The sequence below is a fragment of the Pseudopipra pipra genome, chromosome W (assembly GCF_036250125.1).
Source record: "Pseudopipra pipra isolate bDixPip1 chromosome W, bDixPip1.hap1, whole genome shotgun sequence".
NCBI classification, from domain to species: domain Eukaryota; kingdom Metazoa; phylum Chordata; class Aves; order Passeriformes; family Pipridae; genus Pseudopipra; species Pseudopipra pipra.
Genome location: NC_087580.1, coordinates 27,439,578 through 27,465,138, shown reverse-complemented (window position 1 = coordinate 27,465,138; position 25,561 = coordinate 27,439,578). Strand labels below are relative to the sequence as shown.

Sequence of the window (25,561 nt, the reverse complement as noted above, 5' to 3'; positions counted from 1 at the left end):
TACTGGGGGCACGGGGCTGTACTGGGAGGGCACTGGGGGGGCTCAGGTGTCCAGGACAACGTGGCCCAGCTCCAGGAGAGATCTGGGGAGCAGTGAGGAGGTACTGGTCTGTGCTGGTCTGTCCTGGTCTGTCTCCCCAATCCCCAAAGCCCCTCCCCAGCTCCCCCAGGACCCTCCCGGACCCCAAAGCCCCCCAGGCCCCCCCCAGGCTCCTGACTTGGTCCTGCTGCCCCTTGAGCATCTGCAGCTCCTGCAGAACGAGGCATTTCTTTGCTCCCCACAGGGTCCTTCCCACACCCAGAATGGAATCTGGAGGCAGCAGGATGTGCCCAGGACTCCCATTTCCTACAGTGCAAAGGGGCTGCAGGGAATGATTCCCTTGCTCTTGCAAATCTGCCAAAACCTGCAGGGCACAGAAGGGGGAGCTTCAGGAATTTGCTGGCCTTGGGAGTGGAGCTCACAGGGTATTGAGAGGAACATATCCCTCAAATACAATCTCTCTGCATACACAATATCTGTCTGGACAGGCAGATAAAGCAATAATCAGATATATTCTGTATCATATATATGGCACATATTTTATAGAATCCATCCTTAGGTGTTGTATGATAGATCTGTAAGATATTACAAATAATAAGCAATACTAAGGCAAGTGTCCTCCTTAGGGACACACACCCACCGCCCCCCAAACTCCTGCCTGGGTTTGTCCCCTGGGGGTCTCTGCAGCAGCAAGCACAGCCCCACACTGACTGCTCTGGGCTGTGCAGGCATTTGTGTTTCTGCCTGTCTCACACACACACAAAGAGTCTGGTGTGGTGCTGCCCTTAGGAAACCCCCCCAGCCTTGCTCCAGCTAAAGCTGTGGAATTTGTCTTTGTTTCCCTTGGGTTCAGGGTCAGGCTGTGCCTGTGTCCAGCCCAGAGGCTCAGAAAAGCATTTCTCCCGTCCCACTGCAGTCTGCTGCTGCAGACAGGACCCAGGCACTGGTGGCACTGGGAGTGAACAGCAGAGTGTTTCCAGGGGCTCTCTGAACGAACACAAGTGTCCAAAGAAACCAGCACAAGTGGTTTAGTTCCAAACCGGTTTCTTCATTTCCTGCTCTCAGTTTCCCTGAAGGACACTGACAGGGGCCATGGACACTGACAGGGATCACAGAGTTTGTCCCTTGGCCATACAGCTCCTGCTGTTTGGCAGCACAGGAGAGGTTAATTAGAGCCCAGGCTCCAATCCCAGGGCGCCCCTTGAAGACAAGCTTGAAATGAAACGACTTTCCTGCTGGAGGGTTAAATTCAGTCCCCATCACCTTTTTTTGGGCTGAACCTTCATATTTTGGAGTATTTTTTAGCTGAATCTCAACTTTTTGCAGTTTGGGGTAGCGAGAGTCTTCTTGCTATTTCTGAAGGGTTTTTTGCTGAATCCTGGTGGTTTGGGTTTTTTCTGGGCTGAATCTTGGTGTTTGGGAGGTTTTTATGGACACAGGATGCCCGGTGAGTTCTAGAGATGGACTTGGGCAGGAGGAACCCCCAAGCCAACACACTCAGCCCTTGTTTTCCCCCCATCAGGAGTTTTCCTTCCCAAAGCTTGGGCGGATGGAGGAGGAGGCTGCGAGGAAGAGGAAGATGCCTTGGGCCCCCCAGGCAGGTGAGGAGGAAGTCAGTGTCCCTTTGGGCGGGTGTTGTGCTGGCTCTGTCAGCCGAGCATGGCCCCGGCTGCAGGACAACCCCGCTGGCGCCGCCGTCCTGCCGGGGCCGGAGTTGGGGGGATGTCCTTGGCCTTCCCTGTGGGCCGGAGGCAAATCCCCTGCCTGTCCTTCTTGCTTCCTGCCCCAGGCCCCGAACTGAGGACGGAGAGCCCGGAGGACAAATCCCCCCGTGAGACCCTGGTGGGAGAGGCCGTTTTGAAGGGCTCCCCAGCGCAGGAAGGCAGTGGGGAGGAAAAGGGCCGGAGATCCCCCCGCAGGAGGGGCTCCAAAGCCATCCCAGGGTGCTCTGAGGAGGAAAGAGCCAGCCTGTGCCGGGAAGGCAGCTGGAGCTTGAGGGGGAGCTCTGACCTGGAGATCCCTGAGCAGCCTCCCAGCAGGGAGAAGCCCTTCAGGTGCTTGGAATGTGGGAAGAGCTTCAGGATGAGCACCACCCTCCTTCGCCACCAGCACATCCACACTGGGGAACGGCCCTACACGTGTGGGGAATGTGGGAATAGCTTCAGGCAGAGTTCCACCCTTTGCAAACACCAGCGCATCCACACTGGGGAACGACCCTACTCATGTGGGGAATGTGGGAAGAGCTTCAGTGACAGCTCCAACCTGATCCTGCACAAGCATATCCACACTGGAGAACGGCCCTATTCGTGTGGGGAATGTGGGAAGAGCTTCACTCAGAGCTCCAGCCTCCGCAAACACCAGCGCACACACACTGGGGAACGGCCCTACTCATGTGGGGGATGTGGGAAGAGCTTCAGTGACAACTCCAAGCTGATCCTGCACAAGCATATCCACACTGGAGAACGGCCCTATTCGTGTGGGGAATGTGGGAAAAGCTTCACTCAGAGCTCCAGCCTCCGCAGACACCAGCGCATCCACACTGGGGCACAGCCCTACTCATGTGGGGGATGTGGGAAGAGCTTCAGTGACAGCTCCGACCTGATCCGGCACAAGCACATCCACACTGGAGAACGGCCCTACAAGTGTGGGGAATGTGGGAAGAGCTTCAATCAGAGCTCCAACCTCCGCAGACACCAGCGCATCCACACTGGGGAACGGCCCTATGCATGTGGGGAATGTGGGAAGGGCTTCTGGCGCAACTCCAGCCTCCACATCCACCAGCTCATCCACACCGGGGAACGACCGTACAAGTGCTTGGAATGTGGGAAGGGGTTTCAGACCAGCTCCACTCTCCTCGTGCACCAGCGGACGCACACGGATGAGAGGCCCTTCCACTGCACTGACTGTGGGAAGGGCTTCAAGCAGAACTCCACCCTCGTCACCCACCGGCGCATCCACACTGGGGAGAGGCCCTACAAGTGTGGGGAGTGTGGGAAGAGCTTCACTGACAGGTCTAACTTGACCCAACACAAACGTACCCACCAGTAAGGGAAGCCCTACCAGTGCCCTGACTGCAGGAAGAGCTTCGGCCGCTGCTTCCACCCCAATGAACCCCCTGATGGTGAGGCAACCCCTGGAGTCCAGTGACTGTCAGTGCATCCCTTTCTACCACAAAGGGCCAGTCCCCTTTCACAGGGTCAGCTTCTTCCAAGAGAACCCTTCTTGGGGGGTGTGTGGAGATTCCTGCCTTGGCTGGGGACCCCCCCCAAGGTCACTGCTGGAGGTTGAGAGCAGAGATCTCCCCATGAGCGTTGGTCTGGGGGAGTTCCATCCATCTCTAATTAAGAATTATTGCTTTTGTGCCAGCTTGAGTAGAATTGTTTCAACATTTGCTTTAGTGTAGAGCACTGTCCTATCTTATCCTGTACTGCTGGTAGTTTTAGTGTTTGTATTGTGCAGTAAATAATTGTGATGAAGATCTTTTGTCTGATCATTTGTAACCCTAAATAATTCATTTCTATATTTTATTTTCCATTATTAAAACCTGGGGGACAAAACTGTTTCAGTCACACCTCTGTAGTTCCTCTAAACTGAAGCTGTTGTCATAATGCAAGGCTGAGATTGGATCCAGCAGTCCCCAGCACCCCACAGTAAATTGGGAGCTCAGGGGGGTCACCCCCCTTTGCCAACCCCGCTGTGCCCAATGACCCCCAAGGGACTGTCACACCTCCCCTGTGATATCACATCCTTGTTGTGACATCAAGGCTCCTCTGTGACATCACATCCATCCTATGACATCACATCTCCCCTGTGACATCACAGCCAGTCACATCCAGATCCATCCCAAGGTTGGGGGTGTGTGTGAGACAGGCAGAACCACAAATGCCTGCACAGCCCAGAGCAGTCAGTGTGGGGCTGTGCTTGCTGCTGCAGAGACCCCCAGGGAACAAACCCAGGCAGGAGTTTGGGGGGCTCTGTGTGTGTCCCTAAGGAGGACACTTGCCTTATTATTGCTTATTATGTGTAATATCTTACAGATCTATCACACAACACCTAAGGATGGATTCTATAGAATATGTGCCATAGATATTTGGGTTGGGTCTGGCTGAGCTGCAGTTCAGTTCCCCACAGCAGCCCTCCCAGGGCTGGGCTTGGCATTGGCAGCTGGAAGGGGGTTGAGAACACCCCAGTGTTTGGGCCACTGCTGAGCACAGCACCAACACTGGGACATTCCTTCCTTAGCTGAGGGCAAGAGCCTGGCAGGGGACCCAAGTAGGCCAGCTGAGCCCAACTGACCCAAGGGACATTGCAGACCACGGGAGGTCAGCTCAGCTCTAAAAGCTGAGGCAGGGAGCAGGAGGGGGGCATTCATTGTCTGATGGCTGCCTGCTGAGGAACCGTCCCGCGGACCCAAGCCCTGCTCCTCGGGAGTGGCCGACCAGGGCTGCTCATGGGAAGCAGAGAACAAACCCTGCTGTCTTTGGCTTCTGTGTGCACAAGCTTCACATTAATTTTTGCTTTAAATAAACTGCCTTATCCCAATCCACTATTTTGTTTTTCCCACCTTACTCTCTCCCATGTCCTGTTGGGAAGGGGAGTGATAGAGCAGCTGGGAGGGCACCTGGTGTCAACCCACCACACACCTGAACACTTCCAGAGACTCCACCACCTCCCTGGGCTACTTGTTCCAATGCCTGAACACTCTCTCAGTGGAAAAAGGTTTCTTTAATATCTAATATGAACCTTGCCCAACACAATTTAAAGAATCATAGAATCATAGAATTATAGAATCATAGAATCATAGAATAGATTGGGTTGGAAAAGACCTCCAAGATCATCAAGTCCAACCCCTGATCCAACTCCAATTACTATATCATGGCACTAAGGGCCACGTCCAATCTCTTTTTAAAAACCTCCAGGGATGGTGAATCCACCACCTCTCTGGGTAGGCCGTTCCAATGCCTGATAACCCTCTCTGTAAAGAATTTCTTCCTAACATCTAACCTAAACCTCCCCTGGCAGAGCTTGAGCCCATGTCCCCTTGTCCTATTGTTGGTTGCCTGGGAGAAGAGACCAACCCCCGCCTGGCTATAACCTCCCTTCAGGTAGTTGAAGAGAGTGATGAGGTCGCCTCTAAGCCTTCTCTTCTCCAGACTAAACAACCCCAGCTCCCTCAGCCTCTCCTCATAGGACTTGTGCTCAAGTCCCTTCACCAGCCTCGTTGCTCTTCTCTGGACCCGCTCCAGCACCTCAATATCCTTCCTGAACTGAGGGATTTTCCTGCTTTGACAGTGTTTTGAGACAGTTCATTGTGCCCTTCAAGTCCTTCCATGTGCACACACACACCCCACTCTCACCAGTGTCTGGCCCTCCAAAGAACACAAGCCCTGATGATTTGTAGCTCCCACTCCAGTGGTTGGCACTTGGACCTCCCTCCATACCCAGAGCTCAGAGCTCCCTTGTGCCAGAAAGTTTAAAGAGATTGCCAAGACAACCCTTGGAAAAAGGTGTCCCTCTGTGTTTCCTGGGATCAGAGCACTCTACTGTCATCTTCCAAAACCTTGGAGAGGTCCCAGAGATCTCCCAGGAAGGAATTTGGGGCCTCAAGCACATGACCCATATATAGAGGCTGAGGACTCAGGGGTCAGTGGTGCAAAGATTGAGGACAGTAGAGGAGTAGCCTGAGAGGTCTGGAAGGGGGGTGTCAGAGCTGGTGGAGCTTTTCTTCCTGTCAGAAAACAGCCTAAGAAAGATCTAGTGCCACCAAGGGCAGCTGGGGTGGCCTAGACTGGTGACAAGAAGTCAGAAATTTCCCTCTGAGGTCAGTGTTGTGGTGCAATATGTCACAAAGAAGGAGTCTGGATGAGCCCAAGGCTTTGTGTGTGCAGGAAGAGCCAGGGAGGACACAGAGATGTCAGTGCAGGAAGGTGCCAGCCAGGTGGGGCAGCCGGGGGGATGACGACAGCCTGCAGGGAAAGGGGCAGGGCATGGACACCGTAGGACAGCCTGGGCTGGAGAGGAAACAGGGAGGGGGAGAAGCTGAAAGGCCCTGACAGAGCCACCTTCTGCAGGCCTTTGGCCAGGGCTGCTGTCTGTGGCCCTGATGCCAGGAGGAGGGGAGTGCCCCTTGCAGCCCTGGGGCCTCATGGCCTCCTTGTCCCTGCTCAGCAGCCTGGCAGGTGCCACCCCATGGTCCTGCCCTTGGCATTGCACATCCCACATCCCAGCGCCCCAGGAAGAGCCCTGAGGAATGAGGCAGGGACAGGATCTGCCTTCCCAAGGGCTAGGGGTCAGGCCTTGGCCCGTTGGATTAAGGAAACAAGTCAAGGTTTCTGCAGCATCAGAGCCACCTTTCCCTTGCTTGTCCATCCTTGGCATCACTGTCTGCAGTTTTCTGCTCTAACTGGAACCTGGGGACACGTTCTCAGTTGTGTCCCTCAGTGAGACTCATTAGCACTACAAGAAACTTCAGTGTTTCCATCTCATTTTGACTTCTGAAAAGTTGTTTGAACTTCCTCTCAGGGACTGAGTCTCATGTAAACAACACCAAACCCCCTGAAGGTCATGAAATGTCTGGGGCTGTTGCTGTGCTGCTGAGCTGGGCCAGGCTCCTGGCACACAGGGAGCTCCTGGCAAGCAAGAAGAGCTTCAAAGAGACAGCTCTGCTGCTGAGCAGCTCCTCTGCACAGCCCAGCAGGGCTGAGGGCACTGCCAGGGCAGCTCAGGGACACCAGCAGGGCACAGACACAGCTTCAAGGGGCTCAGCACTGGCAGGAGGGCTGAGAGCTCCCTGCAGGAGGAACCTTGGCAGGGCTGCACATGGTGAGTCTGTGGCTGCAGGGCAGTGCAGGGGCAGCTCCTGGAGGCTTCTCCTAAAGCTGGCCCAGCCCCAGCTGATGGGATGGGTGAGCAGGGGCTGTTTTGGGGCACTGTGGAAGAGCTGTGAAGGCAGGGGTGCAGCCAGGGGTGCCCAGGGCTGTGGGGCAGAGCAGGGTCCTGCAGCCCAGGGTGCTGTGCTGGGCAGGGACTCTGCTGCCTGCAAGGGGGAGCTTTCAGCCAGCCCGGGGAGCTGCTCCCAGGGCTGGGGCAGAAGGGCTGTGGGCAAGGAGCAACCCTTGGTAGGGCAGGGAAGGACTCTTAACTTTTTAGAATAGGCTGCTGGTTGTGAGGGCTCCTCACAGCTCCAGGTCATTACAGAACATTTCTCAGAGGAGTTTTAAGAAAGCACAGCCAGTCATGGGATACCTGACAATGTAGGATCCTGTTATTTCCATCTTCAAATATGTGTTTTCTGGGTGGGAAATTGGTCATAAAAATTAATCTCACAGTTCAGGAGGAGGCACTGAAACGCCAAATCTATTCCTCTTAGAGGAGAAGAGACCAGGCAGTAGCAGAAATCCCCACATCTGTGTATTATATGTAGCTCTGGGTCACTTTTCCAGCCTCCTCAGGGTTGCTCTCATGTTGCCATCAGAGCCTGCACAGCCAGAGATTCCCCTGGGCAACACTGCATTGCTGGGCTGGAACAGAGAAGATTTAACAAAGCTGCCCTTTTAAACAGTGCTGCCCTGCACTCATCAGACTGTAGGTATTTGGGTTTATTAAAAATTAATTTGCATGTGAAGTTATGTTCAGGCAGGACGAGGGAAAGCACAGGGCAGATGGGAACAGACAGAGGGACACTGCAGCTCTCCTGGCTCTGCACTAAGGTATGGAGAGCTGAGCTGTTTGTCCTCTCCTGTTTAAAGTCTTGTTACATTTTGTATCATAAAAATGAGGATTTGTACTCCTGACAAGAACAGGTATCAGATGCAACCATCAAAAATAATAAACACAGACAACATTATTTAAGGGACATGCTAAGCCCTTCCACGTCTTGAGAGTGGAGACTGAACTTTTCCCTTAAAGGTGGATGATGCCTGACATCGCTTGGGAGTGTTTGATGCTGTGGCAGAGCAGCTCCATGTCCCCACTGGAGAAGGGGAAAACTGAGCCCTTGGCAGCACATGGGCAGAGCTCCTGTTCCTCACAGCACCCTCAGCCAGCACAAAGGAAAGGAAAAGCGTTTCAGTTCAGGGGATTTCTATGAGAAATAAAGTGGCTTTGCTTAGAGGAGCCTGTCTTAATTGTTCCCTGTCCTTTCCTGTTTCTGAACAGTGTCCCTGTGCTGGGAAGCAGCAAATGTCCAACAGCAGCTCCATGCCCCAGTTCCTCCTCCTGGCATTCGCAGACAGGCGGGAGCTGCAGCTCCTGCACTTCTGGCTCTTCCTGGCCATCTCCCTGGCTGCCCTCCTGGCCAACGGCCTCATCCTCAGCGCTGTAGCCTGGGACCACCACATGCACACCCCCATGGGCTTCTTCCTGCTCAACCTCTCCCTCACAGACCTGGGCTGCATCTGCACCACTGTCCCCAAAGCCATGCACAATTCCCTCCATAACACCAGAGCCATCTCCTATAAGGGATGTGCTGCACAGGCCTTTTTCTTTGTCTTCTTCATGTCAGCAGAGTATTTCCTTCTCACCATCATGTGCTACGACCGCTACGTTGCCATCTGCAAACCCCTGCACTACGGGACCCTCCTGGGCAGCAGAGCTTGTGCCCACATGGCAGCAGCTGCCTGGGCCAGTGGGTTTCTCTATTCTCTGCTGCACACAGCCAGTACATTTTCCCTGCCCCTGTGCCAGGGCAATGCCCTGGGCCAGTTCTTCTGTGAAATCCCACACATCCTCAAGCTCTCCTGCTCACACTCAGGCTACCGCAGGGAAATTGGGCTCATTGTGGTTAGTGTCTGTTTAGGATTCTGTTGTTTCATTTTCATTATTTTCTCCTATGTGCAGATCTTCAGGGCTGTGCTGAGGATCCCCTCTCAGCAGGGACGGCACAAAGCCTTTTCCACGTGCCTCCCTCACCTGGCCGTGCTCTCCCTGTTCCTAAGCACTGTCACGTTTTCCTACTTGAAGCCCCCCTCCATCTCCTCCCTATCCCTGGATCTGGCCCTGTCAGTTCTGTACTCGGTGGTTTCTCCCGCACTGAACCCCTTTATCTACAGCCTCAGGAACCAGGAGCTCAAAGCCGCCATGAGAAAAATGATGACTGGATGCTTTTCAGGAGCAATAAAGTGCCTGTTTTCTGGTGCATAGCATTCAGAATGGGACTCCTTAATGGCCCAGCCTTCCTGCTGTGGTTTTTCGTGGAGGTCATCTGGTTCTTCTGGCAATAATTTTCTGTGCAATGATATATTTTAATGTATCTGCCTTCTAACTTAGTGCCTACCCATTGAATTTTACCCAGAGATGTATAAATGATGAATTGTGCAATCTGTGTATTTAAACCAAATAAAGGACACTGCGGTGCCCTCTTTGTCCATGACCCTTCTTCTTAGCTGTTCCTAAACGACAGCACACTGCAGGACAGGGGGTATTTGCAAACGGGAAGGGGACAATAATCCCAGCCCAGCAGCACTGCCAGGGAGCAGCAGGGCTTGGTCTTTGCAGAGCTGCTCTCTTGCCACTTCCACACTGTCCTCCTGAGCCCCTTTCTCGCTGTAAGGCCTGAGTGCTCTCTGAGCACAGTCCTGTGGGCTGGAAGCCCTTGGAGCACAGGCAGGGACAGGCCCTGGGAACTTGTGAAGCAGAGCTGGGCTCCCTTACAGCACCTCCAGGATGCTGTGGGATCTTGGGAGGCCACTGCATGTACTGGGTCACTTCTTCTGTCACCTTGCTCCAGGGCTGGAACTCTCCTGCAGTGTCACCATGACACTCCTGCTCTCTGCTTTCCAGGTTTCATTTTCAGATCCAGTCTTCCCCTCCTGTTCACAGGGACATCCTGTGAGTGCTTCAGAGCTGCCATCCTGGGGCAGCTCCTGCCCAGCGTGGGCAGGCACAAGGTCTCTCCACCTGCTCCTCTCCCCTCCCCAGTGCCACTGTTTTCTGCAGCCTCCTCATCCTTGCCCAGCACAGCCCTCCTGGCAGAGATGGACACAGCCCTTGTTCTACACCCTCCTCAGGCACCTGCCCAACCCCCTCAGCTCCAGCCTGAGGGCCAGAAACCTTCAGGGCAGGGAGGCACTGGGGAAAATGCTGAGGAAACCTTTCAGCTGCACTCAAATCCAATTGGAGGGGTTGGTCTCTAGGAAGAAATCCCTTCTCATTCTCCAGAACCACCAGGACAACCTGTGTTGTGTCCTGGGCACTCCTCTGGAAGTGTGGGATATGGAAAAGGTTTTGGTGTCAGGGATATTGAGAAGGCTGGGCAGTGTCACTGGGAGACCTCTCCCAAACCCTTGGAAAGGCCAGAGCCATCCCAGAGCTTCCTGGGGCCTTGGCAAAGGCAGACATGGAAGCAGTTTGAAAACAGGGCAGCAAGGAGGGTTGGCAGAGTTCCAGACTGCTCAGGCTCAGCAGGGAAGGGGATAGGGCAAGTCCTCCTGCAGCCATTGCCAGGCATGGGAAGGACAAGGCAGGGATTGCAGAACCCCTGTGGGAGGGAATAGAGGATGTTGTGTGCCCAGATTTCATCAAGGCCCTTGACATGGTCTCCTGTGGTCTCCTTATGGCCAGACTGGTGAGAGCTGGACTGAAGACGTGGAAGATGTGGTGGGTGGGAAGTTGGCTGAATGAAGAGTGTCAAATAAAATCCATGGTACAAAGTCCTCTTGGCAGCAACTTCCTGATGAAATCCCTCAGTGATCAGCCCTTGTACACCACTGTAGAAGAGCTCTCGATATAATGAGACAAAATGCATTTTCTAGTCATTTGTGAATGATGCCAAATTTCAGGGAGCCCTTGAGTAACCTGTCCTGGTTTAAAGACACATATTGGCGCTGGAACTCCAATAAAAAGAACTCACTCTCCTTTTATTCCCTACCAATACAAGGAGACAAAATACAAGGAGGTATAAGTGAAAAAATAAGAGGTTACTGACAAGAAATACAGCAGCAAAACCAGCAATACCAACAGAACAGTTCAAAGCAACAGCAGAGAGAGAAATTGCCTCCTCTCTCTGCTCCTGCCCCAACTCCCTTTTGTAAACAGGTGTGAACAGGGATCAACATGTGCCTCCCTTCCCCCTTTTCCCCCTGAATGAACAATGAACAACAACAACAACAACAACAAAACCCAAAAACAAACAAAAAAAACCCACAAAAAACCCCCAAAAAATAAAAAAAAAACCCCAAAACAACAAACAAACAAACAAACAAAAAACACAGGAAAGAGGGGCAAAGCAAAATGTGGGAAACTCTCTGGTCTGAGATCAGTTGTGCTGCCCAAGAACACACTGACTCCAGAGGTGTCCAAGCGGGGCAGAGCCGGCGACTCCGGTCCGTGCGGCGGCGGGGGGGAGGCAGCGGCTCTGCTTGATTCCATGGAGTTCTGGGGAGGCACAGTGGCCCCTTGGTTCCAAGAGGTTTTGAGATATCTCAGGGTTCCTTTGGTTTCAAAGAGACCCTGCAAGTCACAGTGGTCCCTTGGTTCCATGAGATTCCACGGTGTCCCTGCATTCCTTTGGTTCCATGAGGCCCTGCAGTGTCACGGTGCCACTTGATTCCGTGATGTTACAAAGAATCAGAATGGCCCCTTGATTTAAGGCCAACTGCACATGGGGCTGCCTTGGGGGGAGTGTGGGCACCCAGACAAGGGAGTTGTCACCTCCCTGGACTCAGCCCTGGGGTCACCACATCTGGACTGGTCTGTCTGTGTGTGAGGTTCCCCATTCTGGAGGAATGAGGAAGAACTGGAGAGGGTCTAGAGGAGATCTGACAGGATGGAGCTTTTGTTCATATTGGAAATAGAATGAAATCTCCACAAAGAGTAGCATTGAAGGTTGAGACTGAAGGTGAGGAAAAAGAAATGTCACTCAACGGGGACCCTTGTGCTGCAAGAGGTGACCCAGAGGGAGTCAGGATCAGCCCATGGCTTTGTGTTCCAGGGAACAGCCAGAGCTGGTGCAGAGACATCAGGGAGGGTCTAGAAATGCTGCTGGGAGGGGGTGGGAAAGCAGGAGGGGTGTGTGCAGCCTGCAAGGCCAGAGCAGCAGCAGGGCCAGGGCAGGACAGCCTGCAGGAGAGATGGCCAAGGGCTCTGGCAGGGCTGCAAGGCCCAAAGGCACCCAGGCCTTTGTCCCCTTGCCTCTGGCAGCTGCCTCTGCCACTCAGGCCACCACAACCAACTTTCCTGGCAGGTTCTGCACTTGGTTTCTGCCTCGCCCCTCCCTCAGGAGCCTGGCAGGGGTTGCCCAGTTTTGGGCCTTTGTTGTTGCTCCCCCTCCCATCCCAGTGCCCCCCAAACAGCCCTGAGCCAGCCGGGAGGGACAGGATCTGCTGGGCCAGGGCCTGGGGCTCAGGCCTTGGCCTTTGTGCTCCACAAAACCAAGGCAGGCTTTGCTCAGCATTGCAGGGGCCTGCCCAGAGCCTTTGTCTGCCTGCACTCCTGGCCTCCAAGGAGCTGCTCCAAGGAGTCCCTGGGGAGGCTTTGTCAGTGCCTGCCCTCAGTGGGGCCCAGCAATGCTTCAAGGCACTTGGACTTTGGCTTCTGACTTCTTCAGCAGCTGCTTCAATCTTCTCTCAGTACCTCAGGATCATGGGCTGGGCTGCAAACACACCGTGGGGCTCATTAAATTCCAGAAATCCCTCAGGATCTCTTTGTCTTCCTTTAATTGTCTTCAAAGCAATTTCAAAACAAGTTTTCAAAGTTTGTACTTTTTTTTGAAATCAAAGAATGGATATTTTTTAGTTCAGAGAAGAGGTGATAGAGGTGTTCTCCAAGTGATCTTGATGCTGAGTGTCTCCTCAGGAGATCCACACTGACCCTGTATGATCAACCTTGCTCCTCACCCCCCAGTCTCACCACTTCTGACATGACCCATCTTGTACTGACAGCTGATGCAACTCCAAACACACTTTAGGACCCATTAAAACACAGAAAAACAAATTACTTTTCTTTCTTTAATTGTCCTCAAGACGTCAAAAACTAATTGGAGTTGTTTTGTAGTTTACCTAAGGAGGAAGATTTTAAAGTGGACGTCACAAAAAATATATATTTTTTGATGAAAGAGAATGATTTACACAGAGCCTTGGGATGCAAGAGGGTCAGGGCACAAACGAATTGGATCCAAAGATAAGGGGACAAAAGACATTACTAGCACTTAATCATTGACCAATTGAACAGTTATCAGGTGATTCAATAGCATGTGCTAAAATTTTAACAGTGACTGAATTATAGATTCACAACAACAACATTCCCACCACAGTCAATTCACACCCACACCCAGGCAGAGATGTGTGGACACATCAAGAGCTGGCTGTGGAAAGGTCCCTCTCCCAAATTCTCCTTGTTGTCAGGGAAACACTCCCCCAAATCCCTTTGTGTTTCCCACCAGACAAGGGTCACAGCTGGAGGAGTGTTTGTGGAGGGGGATCAGAATTGTCCTGAGCATCAGCGAGGGTCTTTGGAGTGTCACAAACTGGAGGGTTCCCAAGCTGGGAGAGGCTGCCAGAGGTGTCCCACTGAGAGGGAGGTGCTGGGGAGCTGCCAGGGCCTCCCTCAGCCCCACTGGTTGTGGGCTCCCAAGGTGACTGGCTTTAGTTGTCTGCTGAATTTCCATCCTCATGTCAGTAATGACTGGAGTTTCCCAAATATTTGGGAATTCTATCCAATCTGGTCCATTTGGACTACAATTCAGGCAGGGAATATTCCAAAGCTTTCATGGGATGACTGATTATCCTGTGTTCCACTGCTGTTCCACTCCGGATTGTTCCCACCTGTATCATCCAGGAGCAGCTGGTCCAGTCCAGGGACACTTTCCTACACCCCTGGCACAGTCCAGGGGCTCTTCATTGCTCAGCTGGTTTGGTCAAGGCTTGTCAGGAGCTCCTGAGATCATCAACCAGGCCTGAGGACAATGGGGGGAGGATGCACCACCACAGAGGCTTCTAACAAAGATGGGGACAAACTTTTTGTAGGGACATCTCTGAGCACTCTCCAAGGTGTTTGCAGATGAAAACATTGTGCTCATAGTCTAAGATAGTCACAGTCATATGTTTTACCAAGGCCTGTATTGGCAAAATATGGGGCAATGGATTTAAACTGGAATAGGGGAGCTTTCTATTGGATAATAGGAGGAAATATTTGCCAGTGGGTCTGACAAGAACTGCAACAGGTTCCCAGAGGAGAGGATGTCCCATCCCATCCCTTGGATTTGTCCAAGGTCAGGAACTTTGAGCAGCCTAGATTAGTGAAAATGTTGCTGTCTATGTGCAGGAGTTTGGACCACATGAGCTTTTATATCCCTTCCAAGCCAAACCATTCTGGGATTCTTTGAGTCTAATATCCCAAACTTCTTCTCCAAAGTATTTCCATGTTCAGGACATGAATTACCATGTTTTTGAAGAAGCCATTCTAAGCCCAAAAGGTAACAAATTAATTCAAAGGAAGTTCCAAGGTTTCAAAGGAAGTTCCAAGGTATCTGTATGAAACTTTAAGCAAGTGGGTCAATGGCAGAACCTCTCAGGGTGACCCTTTAGCTGAGGATGGGGGATTTGGCCTCAGAGTCTGACACTAATGATGGGCATTCAGAAAGGGGATTTGGGGACTGGGCAAGACTTGTCATGGGGTGTCTAGGAAAGAACCAAAGCAAGGGTAGGATCGCAATGGTCACTGGAGGAACAAGCATGAGAAAACAGAGAGAAAAGAGAATGGAAAAGCTGGTCCTGTTAAACAGGAGGCTGGTCAAGACACGACCCTGGCTGTGCCCTGCAAGTGATCCCCACAGCCTGTCCCATTTTCTTAAGAACTCCATTGCCAAGAAGTTTCTGTGAGGAGGGACCTCTCTGCTCCTGGCACAGATTGTGGCCCAAGTTCCAGCCCCTGCAGCAGGAGCCACAACTAGTCAGATCTTGTGTTCTCTGGGGGGCCAGACTCTGCCCAGACTGGGTTGTGTGTGTGTTGGAAGCACAAAAGAGTGAAGCAAATGCAAAGCTAAACACCCAATGTAGCCTGACTTTGTCCCTAAGTGGGGGATGAGACTTGGACACAACATGTGGAGGGACAGATGGAGGGGTTTGTCCCCCTGGCCCTGCCCAGAAGGGACACCTTTCAGGAAGGGTTGTGGCCTTGGCTGTGCTGAGTGTTGACCCGGGCAATGCAGCTTGGGATTGCAGTGGCACTGTCAGGGCTCTGCAGAGCTACATCACAGCTCCCCTGTGACATCACATCTGCCCTATGGTGTCACATCCATCATATGACATCACACCTCTCCTGTGATATCATATAATCCCTGTGACAACATGTCCTCCTGTGACATCACATTGTCCCTGTGCCATCACATCTCCCCTATGACATCACACCTCCCTGTGGGAAACGACTGGATGGCAGGCCTTGAATTTGAGCAGTTGCAGCTCTGAAGTTGCAGAGGAATGTAAACAACTCTAAGGAAATATTTACTGCAATGCCGGACGGAACAAACGTAATGCAGCCGAGACCAAAGGTCACCAATCCAAATGTGTGTAGTGTCACCAATGAAAGTATGCACAGTGTCTTCTGTGTTACCAATGAAAGTATGTACAGTGTTTTATGTTTGAGACTTTTAACCAATTATGTTGTAGCACGATAGTATACAAAGAGTATACAAGAAACATTTGAGAGCAATAAAATAGCCGTGTGCCTTTCCCTGCTATCTGAGTGCATTCTTGGCTGTCGTCCATTGGTGAACCCTGATGCGATTTATTGTGTAGAAGATTTACTGCAAGGAGAATTCCTTGCATAAGACCACAGACCTTAGAGCGGTGATAGAGAAGATTTATTGCAGAAGATATGCTGTGGACCTTAGAGTGGTAGGGAGGGGATTTATTGCCGTGGATCTGAGAGCGGTGACTGTGGACCTCAGGGCAGTGAGGATGGAACCCCAATGTAGCATTTGTCAGCGGACCTTAGAGCCAAAAAATAACTCAAGACTTACAGACACCTAGAAAGAAGGTGAGCCATTGGGGAATAAATAATGGAAGCACAGATATCCGTGCAGGAGGAATCTGTTGGCATAGTGATACTAGAGAAGCACAGTGTGAGATATCAGAAATGTGTGCTCTGCACCTTATATAGTTGGTGTAAAAGAAATGGGGTAGATGCTCAGTCAGCATTTGGTACAGACATTTGGGACTCTGCAGGGAGAGTGCTTTTTAATGCAGCCACCGAGTCTCTTAAGCAGGCTGCCAGCATCCTGAAACTGTGGCGAACTGTCTTTAAAACTTCAAAAGATCATGCTTCTAAAAAATCACCACCCTTCAAGCCAGAAAATAAAGAAAAACCTAGCAAATCACCCTCAGAGACAGTAAAAAGAGAAAGGCCACCCCTCCTCGCCGCTGATAGGAGACTTTTCGGCCATGCAGTCGCCCTGCTGGAAGGGGTAGCACATCGCTGCCCAGCGTGCACTGCACCGATCGAACAGGGCGAGTTCCAATCGTGGCCGCTGCCACCCCGCGCGGAGTTGTGGTGCAGACGAACACCAGAGATCCACTCCGGCTGCTGGAGAATCCTAAGGGCGTGGCGGAGCAGAGCTGGCAGCGCCGCACGGGTAGGGCCGGAGTGCCCGGGAGCCGGCGAGAGGACAGCCCGGCAGCAGCAATGCAAGAAAAACCAGGAACGGAGCAGCCCCAGAGGGAAACAAGAACAGAGCAACCCCGACAAAGTGCCACTTCTCGTTGACAGGAGAGGCAGGCTAGAGAACTGCCTTCCCGTCTCTCTGTTAACTCTCCTGTTAATTGCGTTGTGTGTCCAATGTCGCCGTGAGCTCACAGTGTTGCTGACGGTACCGTGCTGGCGTGTGTGTGTGTGTTGGGGGCTGTGTGTGTGTGGAGAAGCGACCATAAGTTTGTTAGTCACTGTTAAACCCCAGAGATGAGAGTCCGGGAGACTCTCCTCCCGTTAGAGTGTCTCAGGTGAACACAAGAGCATAGAAATTCACTTTAGGGTTATTCCAACTGCTGCCTGAGCCCGGCGTGCCGGGGGAAGGCAGCGCCGGCAGCCAGGGCAGGAGGCGGCGGAGCGGCAGAGGGACCCCAGCGACAGAGGCGGCGGCGGAGCGGGCGGCAGCGCCGGGAGCTGCTTCTGCAGAGCCGGCCAGACTTGTGCGGGGGTCCCCAGGAGCTCCACGGCGTGCGGGGCGGCCCGGGGAACAGCAGAGCGACGGCGAGCTCGGCGGGGACTGCGGCAGCAAGAAAAGAAACGAAAAGTAGCTCCAACCTTTTCCCTCTTCCTCCCCGCCCCGCGGGGAAGGGGACAGGGGGGAGAGTGAGTAAGAAGGGCAGGAGAGGCTGCAGTCAGAAAGAGAAACAAAAGAGTCTTCTTTCCCTTTTCTGTTACTCTTGAGGAATAAGTATTTAAAACAAACAAGTACACACCTTTCCATAGTTCTTGTTTCCATCTTTAACTCCTGCCGTTTCGAAATTAGGGAGAGACCGGGGATTTGCCCCGCAGAAACCAAGCATGTAAGTGGTTGAGAAAAGAAAGCAAAATCTCTCTCTTTAGTCCTTCTAATCCCTTGGAGATAACTTAAAACCAAAGAATTGCGTTTAACTGCAAGCTAGTATGCAGACAGTTTTAGGGAGTTTTTCCGGGAAATGAGGCTTTGTACAAAAGTTTTAGTGAAATGCCTTCTTGGTTGTATTGTACCCCTATAAAAACCTTCTGCCAAAACTTTGTATTCAGAAAAAAAAAAAAAGGCAGGATTTTGACAAAAAGGATAAAAAGCCCTCTTGCAAAACTTGCCCTTTGCCTTAGCAGAGAAAGAGATAAGGTGTTAGTAGCTCAAACAATAGCGATAGTTTGTTGCCTAGGAACCGAGTGGGAGGCTTAAACCTCCTCTGGCCGAACTCAAAAAAGTTTAAATTACCAGTGTCTCGGGGCTGGGGGTGGGGTGTAGAACCCCCCTGCTTTCTAAAAACTACAACTTTGCAAATAAGGTAAATGGAAAGCCAGCAGGCTGAGGATTTCCTTAACTCTTAGATAAAACATCTTTCTATCTCCCTGTTATAAACTGAGAAGTGACGTGACAGTGGAGTGACCCTGTCAGGTTCTGTGTGTACTTTGCTCAGGGTTTCTCTAGACCCTCAGTCTGCAGGAGTGGGGGAACTGTCTTCTTGAAGCACCCCCACAGCTGGTGCTGTGAATACAAGTGGTTAAAGCCAGAGGCCTTACCCTGGGTTGGCATTATGCTGATCACATCTTTAGAATTGTGTTTAAAAAGTTTACTCAGCTGATTTTTACATGATCTTACAACTAGTTATTTGCTCTCCTTTGTGCTGCTTATGTTGTGAATTTTGTTCTCTTACCAGAATTTCATAGACAAAAAAACCCTAAAAATACAAGCAGATAATATGGACCACATCTAAAGAACCAGATGCAAGCTGGAATCTGGCCTTCTCCATCCTTGATTAGAATTTTGGAAAAAGAGAGAAAACAAAACTAAATCTTTAATTTGATCCCAAGTGCAAAAAATGTATAGTCTGTATTGAAAAGACCTGAGATGCACCTGATGTTGTAATTAATATGACTAGCAATACCTTTAATATGCCTTCAAGTGATCCTTATTCATTTAGTTATATCACAAATCAAAAAGTATTCACTCTCAATCTATCATTAGTAATTCTCATGAATAAGAGGAGCCAGTCTGTGGCTCTGGTGAGCCAAGCCCGAGACTGAGAAGATGATGCAGAACACAGTAAATGAAACTGTTCTAATTGCTTTTGTCATCTTTGTATTAATCAGAACAATAACTACAGCCATGCATTAGCCATTCAATGCAGGCCATGCATCTTGAAGAACAAAATGCATTGGTTTTTTCTTTCTTATATAGCAGACCTCTTGCCCTAATAGATCCCTGAATCTACTATTCCAGAGTTAAGAAAGTCTCTGTCACCAACAATGTGTTTTAACTTATTCTTTTTGTATGTGGTGTTGTATTGCTGGTGGGAGAGGATCAGAGTTAGAGTCAAAACTTGCATTTTTCTCCAGTATAGAGGGTTATAATATAATTGAATTTGTATTATGAATTAGCTAAAATTTGAAAAACAAACTCAAAATTCTGTATCATATCCAGACTGGAAAGGCTTTGAAAGGGTGGATTGCTTGTATAGTTTGAATAGTGCTGTCAGATTACCTGGCAATACCATAGTTATTGATATTATGTTTTTATTGTCTTTCATGAAGATGGGTGTTGTTTATATATGTTTTGTCCCAGTGGTTTTATAGCAAGTGGCAAGGATTGTTTTGAATCTCTCTCTCTCCTCTCTAACTACTGCAACATATGAAGGAAACCTCTTAGTTTACGAGTCCACACAAGATTATAAATAACAGCGCATGGGGTGCTGAGCCTCACGGAAGAAGGGCCCTGTGTTGAAAAGCAAAGAAAGTGTCCAGTCCCCCCATAGGCCCCAGCTCGCATCATGCCTGCAATCTTCTAATAGACTGCTAACTTCATAGCATGATGGTTGGTTTAAGCAGCTCTCCTGCGACATCACAGCTCCCCTGTGACATCACATCTTTCCTGTGTCATCGCATCTCCCTCATGACGTCACAGTCATCATATGACATCACATCTCTCCTGTGATCTCATATCATCCCTGTAACATCCCGAGCTCGACTGTGACATCACAGCTGCCCTGTGACTTCACATCTCCCCTATGGTGACACATCCATCATATGACATCATACCATTTCTGTGACATCACACTTCCCATGTGACATCACAGCTCCCCTGTGACATCACATCTTTCTTGTGACGTCAAGGATTCTCTAGGACATCACATCCATCATATGACATCACATCATATCATCCCTGTGAAATCACATCCTCCCCATGACATCACAGCTCTCCTGCGACATCACAGCTCCCCTGTGACATCACATCTTTCCTGTGTCATCACATCTCCCTCATGACGTCACAGTCATCACATGACATCCCATCTCTCATGTGATATCACATCCTCCCCTGTGACATCACAGCTCTCATGTGACATCACATCTTCCCCGTGACATCACAGCTCCCCTCTGACATCACACCTCCATTGTGACATCACACCTCCATTGTGACATCACATCTCCGCTATGACATCACAACCATCATATGACATCGCACCTCTCCTTTGATATCATATCCTCCCTGTGACATCACATCCTTCCTGTGACATCAAATCCTCCCTGTGACATCACATCCATCATATGACATCACATCCTTACTGTGACATCACATCTCTATGACTTCACATCCATCATGTGACATCACATCGTCCCTGTGACATCACACCTCCCCATGATATCACAGCTCCCCTGTGACATCACATCCTCCCCCTGACATCACATCCTCCCTGTGACATCACATCCTTCCTGTGACATCATATCCTCCCTATGATGTCCTATCCATCATATGACATCACACCTCTCCTGTGATATCACATCGTCCCTGTGACATCACATCGTCCCTGTGACATCACACCTCCCCATGATATCACAGCTCCCCTGTGATATCACATCCAGTCACATCCAGATCCATCCCAAGGCTGGGGGTGTGTGTGAGACAGGCAGAACCACAAATGCCTGCACAGCCCAGAGCAGTCAGTGTGGGGCTGTGCTTGCTGCTGCAGAGACCCTCAGGGAACAAATACAGGCAAGAGTTTGGGGGTGGGGGCTGTGTCCCTAAGGAGGACACTTGCCTGATTATTGCTTATTGTTTGTAATATCTTATAGATCTATCATACAACGCCTAAGGATGGATTCTATAGAATATGTGCCAGAGATATTTGGGTTGGGTCTGGCTGAGCTGCAGTTCAGTTTCCCACAGCAGCCCTCCCAGGGCTGGGCTTGGCATTGGCAGCTGGAAGGGTGTTGAGAACACCCCAGTGTTTTGGCCACTGCTGAGCACAGCACCAACACTGGGACATTCCTTCCTTAGCTGAGGGCAAGAGCCTGGCAGGGGACCCAAGTAGGCCAGCTGAGCCCAACTGACCCAAAGGACATTGCAGCCCATGGGAGGTCAGCTCAGCTCTAAAAGCTGAGGCAGGGAGCAGGAGGGGGGCATTCATTGTCTGATGGCTGCCTGCTGAGGAACCGTCCCGCGGACCCAAGCCCTGCTCCTCGGGAGTGGCCGACCATGGCTGCTCATGGGAAGCAGAGAACAAACCCTGCTGTCTTTGGCTTCTGTGTGCACAAGCTTTGTTCTGCTTTTTGCTTTAAATAAACTGCCTTATCCCAACCCACCAGTTGTTTTTTTTCCCACCTTACCCTCTCCCCTGTCCTGTTGGGAAGGGGAGTGATAGAGCGGCTGGGAGGGCACCTGGTGTCCAGCCAAAATCAACCCACCACACACCTGAACACTTCCAGAGACTGCACCACCTCCCTGGGCTACTTGTTCCAATGCCTGAACACTCTCTCAGTGGAAAAAGGGTTCTTTAATATTTAGTATGAACCTTGCTCAACACAATTAAAGGCCATTCCCTCACAACCTTTCACTATAGCCTTGGCAGAAGAGACCAATCCCCACCCCACTAAAACCTCCTTTCAGGTCATTACGGAGAGCAATGAGGTCCCCCCTGAGCCTCCCCTTCTCCACACTCAACAAGCCCAGTTCCCTCAGCCGTCCCTCAGCAGACATGTTTTCCAGAGCCTTCCCCAGCTCCGTTCCCTTCTCTGGACACGCTCCAGCCCCTCAAGGGCCTTTTGGCACTGAGGGGCCAGAACTGGACACAGCACTCCAGCTGGGGCCTCCCCAGTGCCCAGCACAGAGGGGCAATCAGTTCTCTGCTCCTGCTGGCCACACTCTTCTCCACAAAGGCCACGATGCCCTTGGCCTTCTTGCCCCCCTGGGCACACTCTGCCTCATATCCAGTCCCTGTCAAGCAGCACCCCCAAGTCCCTTCCTGATGAGCAGCTCTCCAGCCCCTCTGCCCCCAGCCTGGAGCATTCCAGGGGCTTGTTGGGACCCAAGTGCAGGCCCTGACACTTGGCCTTCTTGATCCAGCCTGTCCAGATCCCTCTGCAGAGCCTTCCTGCCCTCCAGCACATCCACACTCACACCCAACATGGTGTTGTCCATGAATTTCCTGAGGGGGCACTCGATCCCCTGGCCCAGATCACCCAGAATGATGTTAAACAGGAGCAGCCCCAACCCTGAGCCCTTGGGAACCCCACTAGTGACCAGCCCCACCTGGATTTCCTTCCATTCCCCACCACTCCCTGGGCCATCAGACACTTTGTCACCCAGCAAACAGTTCCCCGGGCAAGCCATGAGCAGCCAGTTTGTGCAGGAGATGCTGGGGGAGATGGTGCCAAAGGCTTTCTGGAATTCCACAGAGACACATCCCCAGCCTTTCCCTCAGCTACTGAGCGGGTCCTTTGTCAGAGAAGGAGATGAGGTTGGTCAGGCAGGACCTGCCTTTCCCAACCCCACGCTGGCTGGGCCTGATCCCCTGGTTGTCCTGCCCCTGCCATGGGATGGCACTGAGGAGGATCTGCTGCATGGACTTCCCCGGTCCTGAGGTCAATGGGACAGGCCAGGAGTTCCCCAGATGCTCCTTTTGGCCCTTCCTGGGGATGGGCATCCCATGTGCTTGTTGCCAGTCAGCTGGGACTTGTGCAGTTGTGCAGCACTGCTGGGGAATGAGTGAGAGTGGCTTGGCCAGCTCTTTCTCCAGCTCCCTCAGGACTCTTGGCTGCATCCCATGTGGGCCCAGGCACTTGGGGGGGTCTCACTGGCAGAGCAGGTCACTGACCATTTCCTCCTGCATTGTGGGGGCTTCACTCAGCTCCCCATCACCAGCTTCCAGCCAAAGCCTGCCTGCCGGGTGTCCAAGGGGTCAGTTCTGCTGCCCCCTCCTTCCTTCCCCCACAATGGAAAACTCCCTCATTTTGTGTCCTTGTGCCCCAGATGGCTCCAACCACCACCTCACCCACCAGTCCCACAATCATGGAATGCTTTGGCTTGGGAGAGGCCTTAAAGAGCATCTCAGCACCCTCAGAGTCAAGAATTCCTTCCTACTATCTCCTCCAACCCTTCCCTCTATGCATGTGAAGCCACTGCCCCTTGTCCTGTCACTCCAGGCCCTTGTCCAAAGTCTCTCTCCATCTTTCCTGTTGGCTCCTTTCAGGCACTGGAAGGCCACAATTAGATCAGCACAAAGTCTTCTCTTCTCCAGCCTGAACAATCCCAGTTTTCTCAGCCCTGAGATATTTCTGAACCTCCCAGAATCCAGGGGCCATTGGGACCCTGTAGAACCTCCTGCATTCAAGTGCTCCTTGTGAAACTGCAGGCTCTCCTGGAACCCAAGGATTCCTGGAACACTGCAGAGCTGACGGAACCAAGGGGTCACTATCCCGCTGCAGCTCCTTCTGAAGCACAAGGGACCCTGGGACAATGGGAAATCTCCGAGAATCCAAAGGGCATTTTGGGACTGCAGGGCCTCATGGACCTAAAGGAACCTTTGGAGATTGGAGAAGCTCATGGAATCCAGGGGCCATTGTGACATGTGGGGCCTCCTGGAACCAAAGGAACCCTGAGAATTTTTATGGGAACAAGTTAAGGCAGCAGCAGCTGCATTCAGCTAATCAGGATGCAAAAGGAGTGTTTTGGCCTTGACTGGTGTTTTCCATCCAGAGAGTGCTGTTTGCCAAAGTGGAAACCACTTGGAACGCTCTGCATGGCAGCCTGTGTTTTTGTCTGGTGGCTGAACACAGGGAGCACATGAGGGGAGGGGAATGTGTGGGATCAGGGCACTGCTTTGGGGCCATGCTGGGAATTCCAGTGGACTAAGAGAGAAAGCCTAGGTGCTGTTTCCAAAGGAACCCCAATGAAAGGGGGATGCTGGAAAGATGGGCGGACAAGTCCCGCAATGGAACTCTGTGTGTGCAGCCTCATTTTCTCCTTCAGTGCCCACAGGAGAGGGGCAAAAAGTGGTGGTTGGGACCCCTAAACTGTTCAGGGGGGAAATTAGGGATTGAAGGGACAATGGGAATGTGGGAGGAACAGGGAGAAGGGTGGAAAAGGGTGGGTGGTCAGGCAGGCCTGATGGCCCCATGGGTGTCTTTGGACACCGGGAGATTGGGATAGGTGGGTGGCCCCCCTGAGCTCCCAACTTCCTGTGGGGTTCTGGGGGCTGCTGGATCCAATCACAGCCTTGGATTATGCCAACACTTTCAGTTTAGAGGAATTACAGAGGTGTGACTAAACCACTTTGGTCCCCAAGGTTTTAATGATGGCAAATCAGACCTATTGATAAAAAGGAATTTATTTAGGCTTCCAAATGATCATACAAAACATCTTCATCAGAATTATTTACTGCACAATACAAACACTAAAACTACCAGGAGTACAGGATAAGATAGGACAGGGCTCTACACTAAAGCAATTGTTGAAGCAATTCTACTCAACCTGGCACAAAAGCAGTAATTCTTAATTAGGGATGGATGGAACTCCCCCAGACCAACACTCGTGGGGAGATCTCTGCTCTCAGCCTCCAGCAGTGACCTTGGGGGGTCCCCAGCCAAGGCAGGAATCTCCAAACATCCTCCAGGAAGGATTCTGTTGAAAGAACCTGCCCCTGTGAAAGGGGACTGGCCCTTTGTGGTCAAAAGTGATGGACTGACAGTCACTGGACGCCAGGGGTTGCCTCACAATCAGGGGCTTCATTCGGGGTGGAAGCAATGGCTGAAGCTCTTCCCGCAGTCAGGGCACTGGTAGGGCTTCTCTTATTGGTGAGTCCGCTGGTGTCTGGTCAAGGTAGAGCTCTGGGTGAAGCTCTTCCCACACTCCCCACACTTGTAGGGTCTCTCCCCTGTGTGGATGCGCCGGTGAGTGACGAGGTTGGAGTTCCGGTTGAAGCCCTTCCCGCAGTCGGTGCAGCGGAAGGGCCTCTCATCCGTGTGCGTCCGCTCATGCAGGAGGAGATGTGAGCTGGTCTGAAACCTCTTCCCACATTCCAAGCACTTGTAGGGCCATTCCCCAGTGTGGATGCGTTGGTGGGTGCGAAGGGTGGAGCTCTGGTTGAAGCTCTTCCCGCATTCCCAACAGGTGTAGGGCCGTTCCCCAGTGTGGATGTGCTGGTGGGTGAGGAGGTGGGAACTCTGCCTGAAGCTCTTCCCACATTCCCCACATGGGTAGGGCCGTTCCCCAGTGTGGATGTGCAGGTGTCGGATCAGGTGGGAGCTCCCGCTGAAGCTCTTCCCACATTCCAAGCACTTGAAGGGCTTCTCCCTGCTGGGAGCCTGCTCATGGACCACCAGCTCAGAACTCCCCCTCAAGCTCCAGCTGCCTTCCCGGCACAGGCTGGGTCCTTCTTCCTCAGAGCACCCTGGGATGGCTTTGGAGCCCCTCCTGCGGGGGGATCTCCGGCCCTTTTCCTCCCCGCTGCCTTCCTGCACCATGGAGCCCTTCAAAACGGCCTCTCCCACCAGGGTCTCACGGGGGGATTTGTCCTCCGGGCTCTCCCTCCTCAGCTCGGGGCCTGGGGCAGGAAGCAAGAAGGACAGGGAGGGGATTTGC

General features: G+C 51.9%; 2 protein-coding genes across 3 annotated transcripts in view; one reads left to right on the top strand and one right to left on the bottom strand.

Annotated features, from left to right (window-relative positions):
• Nucleotides 1-1,696: 1,696 nt before the first annotated feature.
• LOC135405280 (zinc finger protein 436-like) lies at nt 1,697-3,535 on the top strand. Its single transcript, XM_064639947.1, has one exon. It carries the CDS (start codon nt 1,699-1,701, stop codon nt 3,085-3,087), a length of 1,389 nt encoding a protein of 462 aa, XP_064496017.1. The 5' UTR covers nt 1,697-1,698; the 3' UTR covers nt 3,088-3,535.
• A 20,806-nt stretch (nt 3,536-24,341) lies between these two features.
• LOC135405499 (gastrula zinc finger protein XlCGF49.1-like) overlaps nt 24,342-25,561 on the bottom strand; it is a 62,029-nt gene continuing 60,809 nt past the window's right edge. For both annotated transcript variants that reach the window (XM_064640201.1, XM_064640200.1), the window contains exon 2: nt 24,342-25,523. In XM_064640201.1, coding sequence (XP_064496271.1) covers nt 24,769-25,523 — 755 coding nt within the window. In that variant the 3' untranslated portion in view covers nt 24,342-24,768. The remainder of the gene's footprint in view (nt 25,524-25,561) is intronic.